The sequence below is a fragment of the Aulonocara stuartgranti genome (assembly GCF_965226115.1).
Source record: "Aulonocara stuartgranti genome assembly, chromosome: 16".
Lineage (NCBI taxonomy): Eukaryota > Metazoa > Chordata > Actinopteri > Cichliformes > Cichlidae > Aulonocara > Aulonocara stuartgranti.
The window spans coordinates 27,810,402-27,832,552 of record NC_138952.1 but is presented as its reverse complement, the minus strand read 5'-3'; the positions used below and the strand labels follow the sequence as shown (position 1 = coordinate 27,832,552).

At 39.0% G+C, this 22,151-nt stretch overlaps 1 protein-coding gene across 1 annotated transcript in view; it reads right to left on the bottom strand.

Moving 5' to 3' along the window:
- Positions 1-11,129: 11,129 nt before the first annotated feature.
- Positions 11,130-22,151, bottom strand: part of LOC309690995 (dual specificity calcium/calmodulin-dependent 3',5'-cyclic nucleotide phosphodiesterase 1A-like) — a gene marked incomplete at its 5' end in the record, with an annotated part of 42,460 nt that continues 31,438 nt past the window's right edge. Inside the window, 8 exons of the mRNA XM_082508507.1 lie at positions 11,130-14,274; positions 14,354-14,518; positions 15,726-15,910; positions 16,926-17,046; positions 17,649-17,730; positions 18,703-18,823; positions 21,025-21,126; positions 21,794-21,919. Coding sequence (XP_082364633.1) covers positions 14,222-14,274; positions 14,354-14,518; positions 15,726-15,910; positions 16,926-17,046; positions 17,649-17,730; positions 18,703-18,823; positions 21,025-21,126; positions 21,794-21,919 — 955 coding nt within the window. The 3' untranslated portion in view covers positions 11,130-14,221. The remainder of the gene's footprint in view (positions 14,275-14,353; positions 14,519-15,725; positions 15,911-16,925; positions 17,047-17,648; positions 17,731-18,702; positions 18,824-21,024; positions 21,127-21,793; positions 21,920-22,151) is intronic.

Genomic DNA, 22,151 nt, shown 5'->3' with positions numbered 1-22,151 from the left:
TGTCAGAAAAGGGAATACTCATTCGTGGTTTCCCTACTCTTATTAGATACTGGATCCACCAGTTGGTTATTTCTGTATTGGCATTGTTGTCTTTCTTGTTTGTTTGAAACACCAGTATAGCTGATGTCAAAAGAAAAGAGTGTCATGCCAGAAGATAATAAAACAGGCTGGAGGACAAGGAATATAAATCAGCCCAGTGCCCATTCTATGTAACCTAGTTGTGCTTTATGGAACGCCAGGACTGCCATAATGAATTAATTAAATACACCATTAAATAATTAATTAAATGTGGCAATAATTAATTAAAATTGGAATTAATTAATTAAATAAATAGTTATGACACATGTAATTAATTAATTATTGACACATTTAATTAATTATTTATGTATTTCACATTTTAATTAATTATTGACACATTTAATTAATTATTGACACATTTAATTAATTATTTAATGATATATTTATTTATTTCATTTTGGCAGTCCTGACGCCTGGCTCTCGTCATGAAATAATTTTATCTGTCAGCCTCACCCATCAAACTCAGGGGGCGGGGTTAACGCTGCCCATGCAGCTTCTCTAACATTTGATTGGTTGCCGTGCAAAGTAAGTCAAAACAGGTCGATCCTAGATAATCGATTGCTTGTGTAGACTTGGGGCAGCCAGTTATCCCAGAATGCAGATCAAATCACAGGCAGCAATGGTGGTGGTGTAGTTTTAAAATACCCCGTTTTTCTGTCACCAGCTACACTTTTAACAGTGTTTTAGCCGCGAATGTCGCGCCGTATGTCTGGTCAGGTTGTCAACATAGAACATGCTTGCAAAAGTGCTCAGATGTTTTCAGAGATTTCACTAGCTCTGCTAACAGTTAGCATGCAGAGTGCACCGAGGGGGTTACGTTAACCGGTTTGTTTACATATTCCACTCTCCGTGTTCCACATGTTGCATTCGCAGATTCTCATTTTCACCAAACGATCGTCTCTTTCCGCCTGGTCTTGTGTCTCTGTGCTTCTGTAACATAAAGAACGAGCTGACATTTTTCTCACGAAACCAGCGATCAGCTCAGCAGACCCTCAGTTTACCTGCATGCATCCTCCTCCTCATCTGTCAGCTGTTTAACACCTGCTGCTAATTCAAGAAACACGCCTAGTTACCTGGTGATAGTCACAGTTTAACTGGGCAGCCGGTGCTCGATATAACGCAATGTCAGCGCATTTTTCTGCACAAGATAAGTAAATATAGTATTTTCCCCGAGCGCAGAGCTGCTGGAGCTTGTTTCCTTACAGAGCACTTTATAGGCGAGCCAGCTTTATCAGCGGCTGATGTCCAATCACCGGCACACAGCTTTCAAACCTCAGCTGAGTTTTAGCTCTCAGTGGTTAAACGCTGGACTTCATTCACTCAGGTTCTGTCTGTCGGGTCACGTTTACTTCGCTGTTTTATTTACAACTGAGCAAATCGGTTTGGCTGAGGTTAAAGTTACGTTTCATAACTGCATAGTTTCACAGACGTTTAATGGTTCACTGGCACATGTGTTAGACTGAACTATCATCTAAATATCATCTGTTTTTTAATAGTTATTCAACTGTATTCTAAGCACCAGCTGTCTGTTAGAATGTGATCTTTTTTCTCTCTCTCTGTTGGCAGAGGTATAAAAATGCGCAGGAAAATCTGACGTGCATGGCGAACTTCACCGACGATATTTAGGGAGGAATAAACACACATCAAACATAAATGAACCATTTGCCTGTCTCCATAATTGAGAGCATTTTCTCTTCTTATGTCAACACTCTCTCTCTCTCTCTCTCTCTCTTTTTTTTTTTTTTTTTTTTTTTTTTTTTTTGCTTTTTCGGTCATGTTATGTTTACCTGTCAAAGGCTTGTTACAAACTATGAAACACATTGTGCAGACTTCTGGATGTTAGAAGAAAACGAATACTGCTCATGAATGAGACTAAAGGCAGGAAGGTGTCCTTTAAAACTAAACATGTTAATAGGACCTCCCTGTTTATATCATAGTTTATGATATAGCACGTGTATTTCAGTAATAGCCTGCTGAGGCCACTATACGTGCTGGCCTCATATCAAATGTGAAGGCAGACTGAGTCTATGTTTGACGTTTTTTATATCTAATCTTCCTTTTCAAACATTTAAACAGCAGCGAGTCTGCAGCTGAGGGAATACAAATTCAAATTGTCGGAACAGGTTTGCTCGTTTCTTGGATTCATTTGGTGATTTATTAAATGTATAACTGTTATTCTAATCTGCTGCTGAGTCTCTTACACTTTTCTTTATGCTGTATATTTTCACGTCTCTGGAATAGTTGGCAGTTAGATAGTCAGCTGGGAAACTTTGTGTTAACTCATGGAGCTGAGGATATCGTGGATATGCTGACCTCGCTGCGTGGTGTACAGAGCGAGGTCAGCATGATTAATATTCACAATAAAAATATTAGCCGAACATCATGAAGTCTGTATGTGTTTCATAGTGTCGAACAACCTTTGTACAGTTAAAGCCAGCAGTTACTACATGACGGAAACACCAACGTTATCTCTTTTATGTGTTTATACACAGGTCACGCTGATTACTGAACAAAAACCCAAAGATCAGATGTTAAACAGATTTATTTGCTCTCTCTCCTCCTTAAACATGTTTTTAATGTTAGTTATAATTCAGAATTGGCGACTGAAACACGTAGGACACATAAGAACATCAGGAAATAAAACATCGATAAATATAACCTCAGTAAAAGAAGTCAGCGGGGGTTACTACAGCTGTGTACCGGGGCCTGCGCTTTGTCGGTGGGATTGCTTGCGTGGCGAGCGGGTCTATCCCACGCTTTGCCGTGAGACTGGGACGACATCTCCGAAATCATCGAAACACTTTTGCAAAGAGGCTGTATCTTGACAAACCGACCAGACACATGAAGATTAAACCACTACATTCTCGGCTAAAAAAATATTAAAACGGTATTTGGTAACACACAAACAGGGTTTTTCAAAGCTCAGTTCTGTTAGCTTTCTGTTGTGTGCTAGAAACAATGGCCACCAGGCCAAAGCAATGGTTTTGACTCGATCAGCGTTAACCCCGCCCCCTGAGTTTGATGGGTGAGGCTGACAGATAAAATTATTTCATGATGAGAGCCAGGCGTCAGGACTGCCAAAATGAAATAAATAAATATATCATTAAATAATTAATTAAATGTGTCAATAATTAATTAAATGTGTCAATAATTAATTAAATGTGTCAATAATTAATTAAAATGTGAAATACATAAATAATTAATTAAATATGTCAATAATTAATTAATTAAATGTGTCAATAATTAATTAAAACGTGAAATACATAAATAATTAATTAAATGTGTCAATAATTAATTAATTACATATATCATAACTATTTATTTAATTAATTAATTCCAATTTTAATTAATTATTGCCACATTTAATTAATTATTTAATGGTGTATTTAATTAATTCATTATGGCAGTCCTGGCGTTCCATAGTGCTTACTGTGCAGGACATAAATAAATGTATCAATACAAGAATATGTACGGGAGTCTTTCTTGTAGTACAGCTCATTCTGGCTGAGGTCCATAAATCTTCATTAGGTAGATTTTCCACTGAGAGGTGATGAAAAATACACAATTTCTTTTTGAGCAAAAGTACATTAATTTTCTATGAATTCCAGTTCAACGCTTTCCTATTCCCATTTTACCCTGATGAGCGTAATTTCTGTGCAGGTGCACCACTTTGTTCGTGAGCAATGAGGATTAAGTATGGGTGATGAAACAGTGAATAACATTCTCTTTCAGCAACAAACCAGAAGACTCTATTCAAAATCCAATTATTATGAACCTCAGTGTGGCAGGCCCTTTTCCTCCCTCTCAGTTTGATGGCATTAGTCACACCATTAGCCCATATAAAGAACAGAAATGGTGAGCGTCAACAGTGAGACAGGCCCTTCATTCACATAACCAGCAGGAGTCATTCTCTGATAGCTCCTGATGATCTTTTTAAACTACTTTCTTCTTGCATAGTTGTTTTCACAATGGCCATCCAGCATTAGCACAGTCATAACACCGGATGTGAGAATGTGTTGCATATGTATACGTGTCTTCTTTTGGATGCTATAATAACTGCTATGTGGAAGGAACCGGAGCCAGTTTTTACCCCGAGTTTCATTCTCAAGGCCAGCTCACTTAAATAATTGAAGCAACAGTTAAGATCTTACTATCCCAGTTTGCCATGTCTCAGCATCACACACTGTGTAGGACGTCTAAGAAGGTCCATTTAATGGAAACAGACAGAGTCAACATCTTTCATCTGTTAATATGATTTTTTTTAATGTGCACATTCAATAGAACTAACTTGACCATATATCCATGAGTTTGATTTGATTTGTTCAGTACTTATCCCTTTGAGTCTACATGTATTCTGAATATCTGGATTTCATGCAGAATTTATTTATCACTTACATGCAGAAGATCCCTGGTTCAGAGACACAAAGCCAGCCTTGGGGGGGTCATAAGCTAGAGTGTTCCCAGTACTGACCCCAAGCTCAGAGAAACGTGAGGGTAACATCAGGAAATGCATCCAGCATAAAATCTGTGCCACATCAACTGCCTGCATCCATCTACTGTGAAAACCTGTGGGGAAATAAGAGCACAGCCAAAAGTACTTGTGTAAATACCCTACCACTCCGCCCAGCAACTGTAATCTCTTCATGGCCAGTTTCATTGCTTTTTCAATCAAAGAAATTTTAATATTTGCTGTTCAAATGGAATCAAACCTAAAAATGAGAAGAGTGACTAATATGCCGGTTTGGACACACTGGTTAATCTACTTCTGGGGAAAAGAAAACAGAAATGGCAAATCATACTCACTGTGATACAGATCAATACAACACGTTAAACTCCAAATAGGAAAAAGCAACAGAGCGTTATAGGTTAGCAGTGTGTTACCCTGCGAGAAACAAATTTCACAGAAATCCATCAGGTCATTGTTAAAATATTTTCTGGATCAATATGATGTTTAACTCAAAAATTCATGAAGGAACAATGAATCCAGCATTGCTGAAATATTTATAAGTTTTATTGTATGGAGTGAGGAGTGATAGTTCTCTTTTAGACGAAGGATGTTTGCGCAGTGGAGCTGAATGTTTTTGAGGTTTTTTCTTAGCTGTTTCTCAGACCGTTCAGAGGTACCTCAGTCGATATTCCAGCTCAATGAATGTGAGTTTGAGGGCATTAGTCTTTAATTGTACACTATAAACTGGACTCACTGTGGACTTTTTTGTTTTCTCCCCTTTTGATGGTAAAGTCCCTTTGGGTTTAATCAAGTTTTCTACCAGGCTTTCTACCAAGTTCCTACCACTCAGATGTCATTTGTCCGTCCTCATCTGTCAAGTTTTAACTACATCAAGAGGTTTTATTTGGACAAGTGACCTCCAAGGTTAGCAGACGAAAGCTAAACATGAATAAGAGCCTGTGTGAAATACCCAAGTTGACATTATCCACGTCCCACTGAAGGACAGCCATTTGTAGGCATGTGTTCCCCCAACGTCACTTGAGTCATGTAAAGGACATAAAGTGACAGAAAGATAATCCTGCAAACAAAGAACTGAGAGATATCTTAAATCCTTTAAATGTTTTCAGTTTTCAGTCTTGCAAAACAATCTAATGACCTATGACACATTTTATAACTCAAAGGTGGCCTTTAATATACTGGCCTGTTATTAAATGCATAAAACAAAATACACAGCAAATAAGCGCTAGAAAATATATGTTTCCTAACAGACCGAGAGGCAGTACACCCTGGCTGCCAATCTGCCGCAGGGCTAACACATAGAGACAGAAAGCCATTTGCATTCACATTCACACTTATGGGCAGAGTTACCAATTAACCTGTCCCCACTGACTGCATGTCTTTGAATTTTGATCATTATTTACACAAAAAATAATAATTGGAGATCGCAAATGAGGAAAAAGTTGCCTGTGGATGAAAGTCTTTGTCACCACTTTCCTCCTTATGTCTGGGTGATATCCCACTGTGTATGATTGCCCAATAAATGCTGGAGGTCTCTCATTTATGTCTGACACATCAGATGGCCCTTGTACTCTAGCTGTGTCTGTTTTGAATTGGCTTTAACGTTAAACCATTTCTTTTTAACTTGAGCCACAGTCTGCGTCTCAGAGGATACAATGGTAACTGTCTCTGTTATTGTAGCCCAAGCTTCATTTTTCTTTACCATCGTCACACCTGCAGAAACACTTTTGAAAAGTATGGAAAACTTTTTTTTGCTTCCACCTCAGAGACGATTGTTTCGATTTCTTCAGTAGTAAAGGTGTTTAAAACTTTGCTTTCTTTTACTCGCCACATTTTTGTAACTTCACCACTTTTTCTCACTCACCTGGAGGTAAACTTGTTTCCTTATACAGAGAAATGGATGTATGGAGGTGGTGATATTCGAACTGCAGGCAGCAAGCATGAGCCTGCTGATTTAAAATGAGTCTGAGTTGCCAACGTATGCACTGCGGTAAGAACAAAATTGCCTGGTGCATACGTCATAAATCTGACAGTAATTTTTCATGAAAACTCATTTTTTGCACAGACTAAAAATTTTTCCACACACATATTGGTAAACGAGGGATGGCTGTAGCTCGGGAGGCAGAGCAGGTGATCAAAAGGTTGATGGCTCAATCCCCATCTGCTCCAGTCTGCATGGCAAATATCGCTGAGCAAGATACTAACCCCAAGTTGTTCTTTAATGCATCATTGGAGTATAAATGCTTGTGAATGGTAAATGGAAAACACTTACATAGAAAAAGCTCAGAAAAAGTGCTTGTATGAATTAGTGTGAATGGGTGAGACAATGAAGTGTTTTAAGTGCTAAGATTAGCTAAGAACCGCTCCATTTACCATTTACCATGTCCTTTGGACAAATGAGACCAAAATGGAGATGTTTGGACATAATCCATAACACTACATGTGGAGAAAACCAAACCAACATCAGCACCTCATACCAGCTGTCAGGCACAGTAGTTTAATTTGGGTTCTTTTTATTTTGCAGCCTCGTGGCCTGGGAACCTCACAGTTACTGTGTCAACAACAAACTCCTCTTTATTTCAATGCAATATTTAGCTGTTTAACAGCTGAAGTTTGGCCTAAGCTGGCTCACGTAGCAGAACAAAGATCCCAAGCACAGCAACAAGTTGAAAAAGAGAAGAGCCAAGGTGCTGCAATGGCCCAAAGTACAGACCTCAGAGGCTTGCTCTTCTTTCTGAAATTGATCACCATGTCATGAGTTCTTCAAGACTACTCAAAAAATAATAACCAAATAGTGTTCTGTACTTCTCCTCCAGCCCATCACTAATACATCCAAGCATGCAGATGATTACATCATCCACTTAAAAGATGAGGTTGGTATTTTCACCTGTGGTCCTGCCATGGCATCACATGTGATGTGATGAAGGTACTGGTTTTCACTCCCATGTGTTTATGCTCCACTACAACATTCATTAACTTTTGTCTCCTCTCTCTTAAAGTTTGAGTTTTGTTGTTTCTCCCCATGTTCTCATTTTTTCTCTTCTCTTTCCCCAAACCTCCCCAACTAGTCATTATAGATGGCTGCCCTGGGCAACAGTGGGGAAAAAGGAAGTTTTTCCCCACTGTTGCCCAGTTATTGTTGGGGTTTTTCCTCTAATATGGTTGTTCACTTCACTAAATAAAGCACCTTGAGGCACCTTGAGGTAACTGTTATATGAACTGGTGCTAAGTGAAGCGATGTGAAACAGAGTCAGGTTGTCAGGAACACACACACCTGGCTAGCACAGGTCCTGAGAAGCTCGAGGTCAGTCCTTGCATTTCCTCAGCTTCACCTTTGCTACACACTGAATTAAAACTCATCCAAAATCAGTGGAGCTAAATTTCCCATCAGTTTTCAATTGGTTTAGTTTGCTACATGTTTCTAATAGAAGTTTCTGATTTTGAAATGATTCTTGATCAAGCCAAACCAACATACTGAGTTTGCTGAGGAGAGAGAAGTGAAATAGGATAAATACAAAACGACTAAATGTAGGGTGATATTGAGAACACGTGCTAGAACACAGAAACAGTGATATTTTTTCAGCTTCTTCTTCTTTTGCATCTTCTGCTTTTTTCCTCTTCTCATTCCTGCCATGGCAGTGATGGAACTGATTACTCTTTCAGCAGAGGAACTGCTGCTTTATGTCATTAGGTGAGGTGAAGTGAACTGGACCCAATGATCTGGATATAGGGAAATAGACAGTGGTAAAAGTGACTGCAATTTAAACCTGTGTCCTATTAAATAGCACACTTACTTTGGTTAATGAGGTTCACTGAAATTTCAGCTACTACCTGTGCTGTTTCGGACAGTTGTACAAAATTAGTAGTTAAAAAACAAACAAACAAACATACGCACTATTGCTTCAACACATATACACAACACATAACACAGATGTACATTACTATCTACAGAGATTAGATAGCAAGTATATTTTATTATGCGTCTTTTTTCATCACTCTTATTTTTGACTTTGTCACAAACTACATCCCTGCATGTTGGATGCTGCAGTAACCTAATTTCCACTCTGGGATCAGTAAAACCAGTCAACGCATCAGTGCAAGTCTGCCAAAACATACAGTAGATTTAGGAATTTCAAAAAGCGATCTGAGACCCTGATAGACCCTATCCCACTTGCTTAAATTAAGTTGGCAAAAGTATGGTCTGACACAGGCCCCTCTGCTGGCAACCGCTGCCATCAGAATTGTACTCCCAATTAGAATGAACTTGGCCAGACTTCAAAGGCTGTTGTAAACCATTAAATTGACCCTTTGAACTCAGAAAGTGAAACTTACTTATTCACAGAAGCTTTTTGGGGAAATTCTGCTGATTCAGGTCGACATTTATTACACCACCAAATAACTAACAGACTCTAACGGTGCAGTTATTATAAATAGGCTAACTATCAGCTTTGATCATGCCAGAGTCTCAATGTGAATCATCTTTGACTATGACAGTCGTGTGTTCTTACACCTATCTGCTGTAAATTCTGTGAACCTGCAAAAAAAAAAAAGAAAGAAAAGTTGCAAGCAGTCTTATCAGGTCAGGGGTGGGGAACTCCAGGCCTCAAGGGCCGGTGTAGATCTCACCCTGAGTCAACACACCTGAATCAAATGATTAGTTCATTACTAGGCCTCTGGAGAACTTCAAGACATGTTGAGCTGTGTTGGATCCAGGACACACCTAAAACCTGCAGGACACCAGCCTGTGTGGCCTGGAGTTCCCCCACCCCTGTATTAGGTGATATGAAAAGCAGAATGGCATTACTAAATCTATTTTAGCTCTGAAAAATGTCAGTCTCTTCTGCGAAATGTTTACCATGTTGTCTCTATCTGTCTCCTGTTGGATGCCATATTGCTGTCTACAATCCAACTAACAAAGAGCTGCAAATTCTAACATTTTGTGGTGCTGAGAGTGCAATTTGCAGATTGTTAGCTTACATTTTAAGGCATCCGTTAGTCATACATTACCTTGAAACACAATGTATTGTTACGGTTTAGTCGTGCCACTTTTTGTGCAAGAATAGCATGTTCTGTAGCTTCTTGTGGTGCTGTTAGTCAGAGAGCTGATTGGATGTGATTGAAGACACCTTAAGTGTCTCTACACAACACTAATCAATGAATAAAGAGCGGTAAGTGTTAGTGTGACTGCTTGTTAATGACAGTGGTTCTCTGCTACCCTCTGGTGGCCGGTATTTGTTGTGCAACAATAGAATGAGATCCCCACAACATCACAAATTTGGTTTAGTCACAGTGCTCTCTGCTGGCAGCACAAATTTAGTGCATCAAATTGAAAGATTGCATTGCGACATTTTCGGCAATATTTACCTGAGTAAGGTCATGAGTGCTGCTTTCTAATAAATGCTATCAAATTCAAGTTCTTAAAAGGTTTCTGGACTGATCCAAAACTTTGTGTTCAAGGCAAAGGTGCACACTTTTTACAAAAGAAGATTAGGTAGTAAATGCATTTCATTATAGTGTACATCTGTTTTAATTTTTATGTATGGAGTCTTAGTACAGGGGCACTGTTGTTGTCCCGGGAGCTATGCTGCCCTAGATGAGAGCAAATCCCAGTAGCTCTATGAAGAATACACTATGGTACATGATTAACCTATACCCTGAAAAGGGTTACCGCAGCCACTCCCCTGAAGAGGCCCCTCACCTCATAGGAGAACACTTGTTGGCCAGGTCTTACCCTATTGGGCCAAGCCAGGTACAGCCATCCTGTGGTCCCACACCCACAGAAGATGCTGTAGGGGTTGGGTGCAACGTGACTCAGACAGCAACCAGTGGTCTGATGGTCCAGTCCTCATTTACTGAAATTAGGTCCTGGATCGTGGAATGTCACCTCTCTGGCATCTCGATACAGGGGGACGGCCTGTTTAAGGGCATGGCAAAGAAGTCCACACTTTGGCTAGGCCACTCCAAAAACCCTCATTTTACTTTATTTTTTGACCCATTTTTTAACCAGTGGACTCACTGCTGTGTTTCACATTATTGTCCTGCAATAACATCCAACTGTACCTGAAATTCAGGACACAAATTGGTGGCTGGATGGTCTCCATAAGGTTTTTCTTTTAGCTAGTTGTCCAGGTCCTGGAGCAGCAAACCAACCACAGACCATCACACTACCACATCATGTTAGACTCTTGTATGATGGTGAAATTGTAGTTTTACACCAGATGATTTTTTTTTTTTACTTTTTAACTTTCTATTTACTCGGGTTATCTTTGTCTAATGTTAAAATTTGGTTTTAACATTTAAGTTTGACAAAAGACTAAGAAATGAGACTGGTGAAAAATTTCACAGCACATTAGAAAATAAGGGAAAGTATAATAGGTTGATTTAGTGGATCTTTAGTTTAAAATCTTTTTTTACTTTAGTATTATGTTTTGTTTTTGTCTTTGAAGTCACTTAATATGCATGCGCTGGACAGAAATGGCATTCCTGTAGAATGTCCATATAGTGAAAGCAGATACCAGAAGTTCAGATACAGGTCTGTTGACCACCAAATGTAAACAACAAGACTGAATAAAATCAAAGACAGAGCCAGATTTGTGAATGTTTAATACAATAATACAGAAAACAGCTGTACAGTATACAGTGCACACTCTTACACTTTCTCTCACACAAACTCACACTCAAAATCTCATCCACACACAGAGTCAAAGAGCACACAATAACTATAGCACACATTGCATTAACAAACACAGTGCTCACAGAATCTAAAGAGCTTTGACTTTCGGCCATTTTGGCTCCGGCCTTTGACTCATTGTCCATTGCTATAGAAACTGGTGTTTCTCTTGTCACCATGTTGATTCTATGGCACTTTTCTTTATTCACAGCCAGGTGGAGCAACAGGGGCCCAGCACAGGAACAACAAGAGCTGCCTGAACTCTGGGCTCCTGTCGATTTAAAGGTAAATCTTATTTATTTACTCATGATCACACTTCCTTGGACTCAGTGTTCATTATCATTTTCCATCATCTCCACAATCTCTACAACGATGGAGAGTACAGTGTAATGCTATCCTATGGGTATATTGGCCCAGAATACGATAAGATGGCCCATGTTTTGTTTTTAAAAAAAAGGTCACATGTAAAGAAATTCACACCGATTTACTGCTGCTGCTCTGCTCTCTGTGCGTTCAAACTGCCACTGTGTTATGTTTGGATTTTTACTGCTATTAGCCATGGAAAAGGTAAAGCCAGCTGAATGGCAGTCATAGCTTTTTAGCTCCCGTATGTAACATTTTTCAAGTGAAACAGACTCTTCGGTCAGGGCTCAGATACAGATTTGGGATCAACCGTTTATTACAATCAGTTGTAACACAGAACTGACTCTGATTTGATCCTACAGATGAGCTCTGATGTCTTTTTTGGAGATTGCAAAGTACTTGGTTAGGCTTAGCAGCCAGAAAATCCCTCATTAAATCTTTGTTAATCTTTAGTTACCAAGCCTCTTGCCTTGGAGCTAATCCTTTCTATTAGCTTTCTTATGTACAGCTCCCCCCTTCACCTTCTACCTAACCAGTAAACATTTAAAAAGATACTAATTAAATAAGCAAATTCAATATCAGCCTCATGTCAAAAGTGGAAAAGAAATAATAAATTACATGCCGTTTCCATGTAGTGTATTAATAGCATATTGTTTAATGTTAAACTAGAATTTGTTGAAATGTATACTGTCAAATGTGAAAGCAAGAACATGTGATATTTTAGATTATTCGAGTGTTGAGCAGCAGCTCATGACAGCTGTCAAACCATATTCTGTGATCTGTGAGATCTGTGAACTGCAGCAGAGCAGCAACTAGGTCACCTGCAGGTAATGTTCACTACATTGTGCACGCAAACATTAGTTATGCATATAATACAAAGTTTAATTTAATTTGTATTACTTTGAGGAGGCATGTTAGACAGCAGCAGAAAAAGTCAGGGCGGGGTTAATGAATATTATATCATAATATTCATCACGTTGTAATTGAGATTTGATAAGAAAATGAATTGAGTGATTCGGTTTCAATAAAATGCTCTTGAATCAAATACATCACTGATGGTGTAAACAAGCTGTGAATAACATCCACACTCTGTCCTTCTACACAAGGGCTATATGGTTTTTTGCTTAGCTACATTTAACACTAAGCTAATTAAGCTTGTGGTACGATTTCTATAACCAAACTGAGCTTGACAAAACATAAATAACTGACATTTGAGATTACATTTTTATACTGTGCATTTAAAAAGCATCGTGACTGACAACACTTCCTGTCTCTGTCGCATGTTAGTATTTAGGACAAATATTACAGTGTAACCAGGACTGCAAATATTCACTATATCCAGGTCTGTAGATGCCTCCTTTTATGTTACGTTAAAAGACTGCATACAGGAGACCTCCATTTGGTATATATTGCTAACTTGTTAGCACTGTAAATTGACCAATGCAAGTAGGTCCATGGATTTTTCCTTTGCAAATAAACTGAAAAATTTCATAACTTGTACATCACTTTCTACAATGTAACATTTGTAATGTCTTCTGTACAAAGTGCTGGGATATTTTACACACCTGGTAGTCTACAGCTTCTCTAATAGCCATCAGCTATGCTATCAGAATGCTAATATGCTGTCAGTGATAGTGGTAATATACATAAGTTTTGTTTGTGTAATGCTTAAGGTTTATGGCATTTATGGTTTATCTTAGTTTCGCTCTCTAACATTTGCTAATTAGCACTAAGCACAACTTGCAGAGGGGTACTGGGCATCAACCACCTGGCACACATTTTGGAAAGTTTCTCGGCCGATGCTAGTGCAAGACCAAAAGTTAGAGGTTCCAGTTTGCTGAATAACTGCTAACATTTTTGCCCCAAAAGCGTTCGTAATGGCCAGGTATGGTTTAGCCCCAAAAAATAGCCTAAGTCGTGCATGCCAGAAGAAATAATTCTGTATGGTATTAATAATCTCAGCATAGTCAATTATGCCAATATGCAATTGGCCCCATTTAGCTTGCTACTTAGGCGGTACGATAAACAACTGCTGCAACATCATCCAACATGTTTTTGTTTGACATCATGGGTAGAAGTGTGAGATAAAAAGGAGTAGGAACAAAGAACAGAGCAGCAATCACTTTTCACGCTCATATTATAAGTTTAAAACATCACACCTGTTGTTGTGCTCAGCTGCATTAACAAAACCTCGACAACTGCTTCTTAACAGCTCAGTTAATTATTATTCCTAACAGACATTCAGTCTCCCAACTCCCTGAATAGGGTTTTTAAGCCGCTCCACACTCTTTGGTTTTGACCTGCCTGCCTCTGTTTTTATTTAAATGATGACATCTATTTCACAGACAGCATTCCTCTGAATCTCTAATAAAATCACAACACATTTTCACCACTGTTAATGGGCCATGAAGCTGCTAAGAAGCTGTTATCTAATGAATCTTTTCACTCTGAATGTGATATTTTCATGGTCAGTTGTAAAAAAAAATCCCCAAAAAAACAAAGGTCTAGTGGCCCTTTTCAGTCACTGAAGGACCACTTAGTCAGCTGCTGTGTTTAAACAGAGAGTGTGAACTCTGCACGGCAACGCCCTGTTGCCAGGGTCGTCTGCCACAGTCAAATACAGTGGTACGTTTGGCAGAGGGCAGTCAGGCGTTTTCAGGCACTTCATCTTCCTCTTTCTCCTCCTCTGGGGCCTCCCCTGTAAAGGTTACCACAGCTAAAGGTGAGTTTGAGGGTTAAATGTCAGGAAGTTGTTATGTTTGTTGTCAAGTTCATACCATTCAACATTTGGTCTGGTGACTTGTCATGAGATTCACCAGGAGGTGAGCAGTCAGAGTTCTGTGGCTGATTGGCAGCGGGTCCATCAGGAGTACGATGGCTGGTTGAGGCATGTGATTGGAGGTCCACACTTTCTTTTTCTTCTTGCGCCTTGCTGGCTAGCTCTGTTCACAATAGGCAAACACAGGAAAATACACAAATTTTCAACTGAAAAAAAAATTGTTCCATCAAATCTGGGGATCTTCTTCAAGCCTGGGCCCTTGATGGTTTGAGACTCTTAGCTGTTTCCAGGACTAGTGTTGGAGAAGTTTACACTCAGTTCAGTGTTTTTTGCATCTGATATTTGGTGGATATTTACATTAATGGCAAAGCTTGTGTGTAGATACATCACCACAACAACCTGACTGGCAAATGTTTCCAATATCAGAATCTATCTCAGAAGATGAGACACTTTCCCACTATATTACATTCCCAGTATATTAGATATGATATGTGGTGCTAAGCCAAAAATCACACCTAACTCAAATGTTGACTACCCAAAGGTAAACAGGTGGCACTTGCACAAAACTTTAGAAAAAGGTGGACAAATCTCAGTTCAACAATTTAACCTCTCACTGTATTGTGATCATGTCAACAAGGAAAAAATGACTTCGCAGTGGAAAAATATCGATTTTGTTGGGATATTTATCGGCAGCACCGTTATTAAATTTTTTTGTCTTACAAATTACAGCAGTCCACAGCTGAGTGTGTGAAACAAGCACAACAAGGCTAAAAGCACAAAGATGGTAGCTTATATTAAAATAAGGGTACAATTTTCTCAAGAGCATGTTTTATAAAAATGCAGACAAACATTTTCTCCAAAGAGTGTGAGATTATTATATTATCTGCCACGTTAGACTCCTAATTAACGATTGTGAAATCATTATGTAGTTTTAGTTTGCATTATTCTCCTGACTTAGAAGAAGGTGATAACTATTACAGTTATTAAACTGATTTGTATTACATTAGACTGCTGATTTATTGTGAATGAATGATATTGTTTTATGATGCATTATACTGCTGAGGTATAAGAATTGTATGGAATAAAAGATTGTTGATTGAGCATTTATACACCGAGTATTGTCTTTCCTTCAGCCCAAAGATCAAAAGAATTGGGAGAATTGAACAATTGACATTTGTTACACTGAAAAACATCTCATTTTTTGAGAAATCACTTATAGATTGTTGGAAGCTTTGTCTTATAATGTCCAAAAGCGCAAAACAAAATAATAACACTCCAAATAAAACAATTTTTTTCTAAATTTGGTTGTAGAAACTTTACCTCGAATGATTCTGAGTTTCTTGAATATTTGTTTGTGACTGTATGTGTACCGTGCACAGATAGTTCTTTCCATCTGTCCTTGTTGCTGGTAATGACACCAGAGAGGTGCAGCTTCAGTGCCAGCAGATCAATGGCTGTCAGGGAAAAGTCCATCTGTCCATCATCACTGTTCCCATGGCGAACACTACTGTGTCTCTGCACTGACTCCACGGTAACTGAACCGCTTCCTGTTAGACTGAAACAGAGAGAGAGGTGTAAAGCGATGAGAGGGACTGCCTTTTCCACCTTGGATGTATTAATGTATTAAGGAAAATTCCATATTGCATTGATTGAATAAAACCTGGTGAATGAGCAATACTTTTTTTCTACATGGCCAAAAACTTTATATTTCTATGAGAAAAACAATGTTACTTGATTTTGTGCAGTGATGACCTGCCCTCACACACCGATCAACATATGCTGTAGTCGAGGCATTTCCTGTGGACATTTAGCTGATTTAAGGTTGGGACTGTTACTGGTTCTTGTACCAACAAGTTATATTTTACCCTCTTTGCCCACTATGTGGTCTTGAAGAACACCAATTACTATTTGTGTCATGTATCTGTACATCGTGCTATGTACAGGTGTGCATCCATGTCCTGCATGCAACTCTCTCCATAGTTTCCTGTCAGTTCTCTGTACTAATAAAGATTGTATAATAAAGACAAAACAAAAAAAACCCCAAATAAATCTTTTTTTTTTTTAAGAAAAGAATAAGTAGTTGTACAATTGAGTGATTAGACTGGGTTTCACAGTTTCTGGTCTAAGACCAGCCTATTTTCAATGATTTTTCATCCAAAATCATCAAGTATGAATAAAAATGACTTTATGCAGTGTTGTAAAAACAATTACAAGTTTGTACAACCAGCTTCTGCAGCAGTAACTTACAGTAATAATTATCTGTATGACTTTATCAGTTTCTCACATTGCTGTTAATGTATTTGAGTCCACTATACTTTATAACATTGCTTTAGTTGACTGAGGTTTGTGGGCATCTGTTTATGCACAGTGCCACCACAGATTTCAATCGGGCTGAGGTCTGGACTTCCAAAGACTTGTTCTGATGTGGATTAAGAGTTTCAGCTGTTATCAAGTCTGTTGCTTTTCTTTTGTTGTGGTTATTCACTGAGGAATCGTTCATGTTAAAAACCTTGTGTCTAATACACATGTTGAATAAGTCACTGAACTTACAGCAGTAATAGCAGCAGTACCTGGATCTCCTGTTTCCAGTCTCTCTGGCCTTCCTGTCCTCCTCTATTAGAGGACCAATCACTTTCTCTGTCGTGTCAATCAGTACACTGAAGGTTGGCTCCACAATGAAGTCTATGAAACCTGAATCCCAAGAGAAATGTTAGGATAATAGAAGAAGAGAGAGCAAAATATATAACAAGCGCATCTGTTACATGTCTGCAGGCTGCATGTTGTCTTTCCCTCTCCTTTTGTTTGCCACTCCCTTAGGTACGCAGACTGCAGGCTGATGTCTTTTTGTTAGAAACACTAGGTAAGTAGGTTGATGCCACCCATGTAATTTTGAGCTTGTTTTGAGTTGAGGTTTAGGGTCTTTCCCCCCTGTTTTTGTTTTTCTAGGATAATAGCTCAGCTAAGTTTTGGTTTTGCCTTTTTGGTGGTTTTTTTGGCACAACCTAACTGTCCCTTTCTCCCCCACATTTGTTGTTTGAATTTGGGTTACTTATTTTGTGAGAGCGCTGCCATTAAACTTTTTTTATAACACCTGTACCAGGTTTCCAGAGTCGTCGTGTCATCCTCTCCTGCCCTCGAGGAGACGTAACAACATCATTACTAATAATAACTTAATACTGGTTCTTTTTCTTATAATAAATCACTACCAGATAGTAAACATGAGAATAAAGTTTCAACAGCTGTTTGCAAATCCAGCACAAGTTTATGAAGTCCTTTCTCATTGTGACTCTTACCTATCTGAGACTGGGCAATCATCGTAGCTTTACGGTCACAGAGAGGAGAAAAGGGGAGCCCAAGTTCAACCTCTTTATCTCCCTGGAAACAATGTAGAAAGTGGGACAATATAACACTGTGTCTTCAAGTACTCAAGTTAACTTTATGGGATTTGCATTCAGTTTCTGCTTGAGCCTTAAACAATAAAACACAATGGAGACATCCTCCTCATGGAAATAAGCTAAAATATCTTCATCATTACAACATGGGCAATAGAGTCTTTCAGTGTTTCAGAGTGCTTCAGTGATAACACAAAAATGTATTCTTACCGATACAAGTTGACTGGAATTCGTTGGGTGGACTCAAAAAAGTTAAGTGTTGTATAACAAAACAAACAGCTCTGCAGCACCCAGGTCATCACCTGTAACTGTTACAGAGCTCATACAGTTTCTAGTAATAATGTCAATTATGTCGGCTATGACAACTGAAAAAGATTTTATTAATTCTAAATGGCTAATTAGGCTAACGTTGCCTTTATTTGTTAATGCAGCAACAATTAGCTAATTTTTCTTTACTGGTTGATTTATTTTTAACATGGCACCAAATTAATTTTGCAGTAGGCATTACAAATGGTAAATGGTAAATGGCCTGTATTTGTATAGCGCTTTTCTAGTCCCTAAGGACCCCAAAGCGCTTTACACAACCAGTCATCCACCCATTCACACACACATTCACACACTGGTGATGGCAAGCTACATTGTAGCCACAGCCACCCTGGGGCGCACTGACAGAGGCGAGGGAAAGAGAAGGGTATCAGAATTCTGTGTTATTATATGGAGAAATCCTGTTTTAAAGAACCTTCTAAATTGTTGCTAAGCCATGATGGGAAATGGCAGTCAAGGGTTTACTAAAACACTTTTACAAAGTATACAACCAGTGACAGTGCCTGTGTTACACTGATTTTTAGTGTTTTATTGATTTACAGAGGATGATTCCTTGGCTTGATTTGATAGTTGATTTTAAAGTCCACGAGCATCCTCACAAATGAGAACCCTCACTGACAGATGTTTGTACCTGTCTAAAAAATTCCTCCATCAGACTGTGGGTCCAGCGGTAGTGCAGTGGCCATGCTTTGGCTGGATGGCTGATGTCTGCAGCATGAAGCATCAGAGACAAAACCTTCACTTTGTCTATACTGGAAAGGAAAAGGAAACAAAATCATTTCATTAATATCCATCAATCAAAAAGAAGCTATATTACCTTGACTAAAAACTGAGCATCTACATTTTTGGACCTGTAGAAGATCAGCAAAAATGTCTTTTGAGAATGACTTGTGAAGGAAAGAAACTGCTCTGCTACAGCTTCCCATATGTTATGTGAACAGTGCTGTGCCTTTTTGTATTTTGATCATATTGTGCAGACTGTACAGTTCTGCCCGCTGCTGCAGCAACAAAAGCAGAACCAGCGTGTTGACAGGCTGATGACAGCGTCTTCCCCCAAAATCCATCCAAGCGTGAGCTGAGAATCACGACAGCTGCCAGCACCCCCTCCATACACACTCAGACACGCTTACACACAGAGACACACAGATACACATGGACACACCTCCGCAGGTCCAGCAGGACTGACAAACATAGAGGAGATACTGGACTCTGGTACTATTCCTGTGATAGCTCCTACAGGAACGCACAGGGCAATCTGGTCCAGCAGCCTGCAGGAGCTTATGTTGGGCCTTTTCACCACACTCCCACAGATGATCTGGTCGTCTCTGTCAGATAGACTAGCCTTGCACAGTCTGCCGGAAAATCTTTTATGAAACTGCAGAGGAATCTAATTTTACATGTTTGAGTGGGAAAAGTCATTTTTGTGTGAAGAATGAAAAGTATTTGTAGTTCAGAGTATCAGCGGGTTTAGAAATGGTAAATATTAGATTTTTAATTTGAAATTGAAGAAGTCTATTTACGTAAGAAAGACAGAAAGACATGTTTTCACTTAGAGAATTTTATTTACCTAAAAGGTTCTTAGAAGTCTTACAAAGTTCAGGGTTAAATTAGCCACAGGCTCAATATAAAACAATGTGGTGACCTGAGACAATGGAAAGCGAACGACAACTTCAAGAGACAACGGCCGAAACAACCATCAGTGTACAAGAAGTGGGCCTACTGGAGAAAAACCTTTTCTACACCTCTATAGTGAGCCACTAAAGTGACTACCAGTGAGAGTGAAAAATATTGTTGACTGACATACATCAGCCGGAGCATCTGCAGGCGACCAGCTGTCAGCTTCAAAGCAATGTGCAACAAGCCTTACTTAATCTTTCTAATCTCCAGCTCAGGGCATAAATCTGGTCACAAAAGGAAATCTGAGAAAAAGATGAGTTCTCTTATTCACTTTATCAGTCTACAGTCTCAGCTTGATAGTTTAGCAACATATTGAATACAACATGATGTTCATTTTGTAAATTATCAACTTCATCAGAGGGGAAAGGGGGATGAAGGAGAGTATGCCTTACTTCCCAGTGTGACTTCCCAGTGATTGACTGGTAATAGCTACTACACCATGTGTGCCCAGTATGTCTTGGTTACTATGCTCAGCTGGAGGTTTTAAGACAGGACCTCACTAACAAATGGGTGACATGATGGTGGCACCTGTTTGCTAACACAGGAACTAATTTCATGCCATCGACACAGCACCATCTTAAACATAATTAGCTGCTACATCTGTTGCAGTGTTAGCTTTCACAGCTGTAAGCCGACCGTTATCGTGCGCTTTCCTCCACCAAACCTAAGCCAACAAATAAGTGATATTTTTCACGGCACGATTTTATAACTAAAGGCTTTCAGGTTTATCATTTCTTCCAATGACAGACTGCAGACATTCTAAAGTGATATGAGCCAACATTATCTGGAGTCACCAATATGTTGTACAAACTAACCAAAAACATTATCTATAATATCTTATCTGCTAGCAGGACCCTCTCCTGAATCAATTTTATTGGCAATCAAGGCCTCAATTTTGCATGTGGTAGAAATTAAGGATCTGCAAATATCCTGTTTAATAATACAATAAATTGACTTTTTCCAGTTTGCCAGTTACACAACATTTGTGGCCACAGCAGGACATGACGTTATTTTCATGTGGTGGAAATAAACTGATAGAATGAATCCGTTTCTTTTTACTTTTCCATCTGAACTGGAAAAGTTTGGTCACAATGATACATTTATGCAAAATAATATATTTATTTATTAAATAAAGCTGTGGAAAATATGAAAAGTACACAAAGGCATGGATACATTATGTTTTGTTAACAAAACATAATGTATCATTGGCTATCACTGATCTAATGATAGCCAGTTACAAAGGTCAAAGGTCACTAATAATGGCTAGAGTTCTGACCTGTGTGTCTGTGTTAGGGCATTCCTCATGGTCTTGATCTGCTGGAAATGACAGGACATGTCTGTTGACATCACCATCTCTATCACCAGAGACCTCAGCTCCCTATGAAAAATAAATAAACAAACACATCCAGTAATCACCCATCAGTTCTCATCAAAGAGCCCACACCTCTGAAAGTTTTTCAACTTGACATTGTCGAGACGCTGTGGGAACTCAACTTCTTTTGGGTTCAAAAAACAAGTCAAGTAAATAATTAAAGTTTAGGATTAGGCATTGATTTTTGGTTAGGGTTGGGTAAACGGCTAGGGAAAGCATTATGTCAATGAGATGTCCCCACAAGGATATGAGTACACACAGTGTGTGCGTGTGTGTGTGTGCGTGTGTGTGTGTTCACATATATCATGCCAGGTTGGGGCACTAACCAGACTTCACACTAACACATGAGGACTGTGTCATCATGTGATGAAAACTCTGTTTCTGAAAACAATACTAGCTGTATAGAAAACACTTTAACCAAGGAAACATATTTAAAATATTTTCAGTCACCTGATTTTTACAGAATCTGCTGGGAATTCTGTAAATGTCATCAGAACAGTAAGTATTTTAAAATAGCCCTTTCTTTGTCTCTTAGAGAAGGAGTTCTGTACATCAACACAAAGGACACAAGGTGGAGTTTTGTATGTAGTTGTGATGTCAAAGCTCAGGGTAAGGGCATTTAGGTGCATTGAGATGGAAGCACAAACATCAAGAATTGGCAGTAAGGGCAAACCTCCAGTCATCTTTGTTCAGGTTGACCAGGATATTCATGTCTTCTTCAGCCATCAGCCTGTAGGCAGCGCTGACATGATAGTTCTCCAGCACTGACCTGTCATTGTACAGAATGGCCACTTCCGACCTGACAGACAGACACAACATCCAATCAGATATCTTCTGCAGTTTGTATACAGAAGCCGCAACATCAGCAGGTTTCCTGTTGTTCCCCTACTTAAGATTCACCACACTTGCTGAAATTTTTGAAAAAAAAGAAGGGTGGGGGGACTCCAGATGAATCCCACTGTGTTATTCCTAGCGCCTCCTTAAACCTGTCACCATGCTTTTGAATCAAGCATCTGGAACTCTGTTGGATG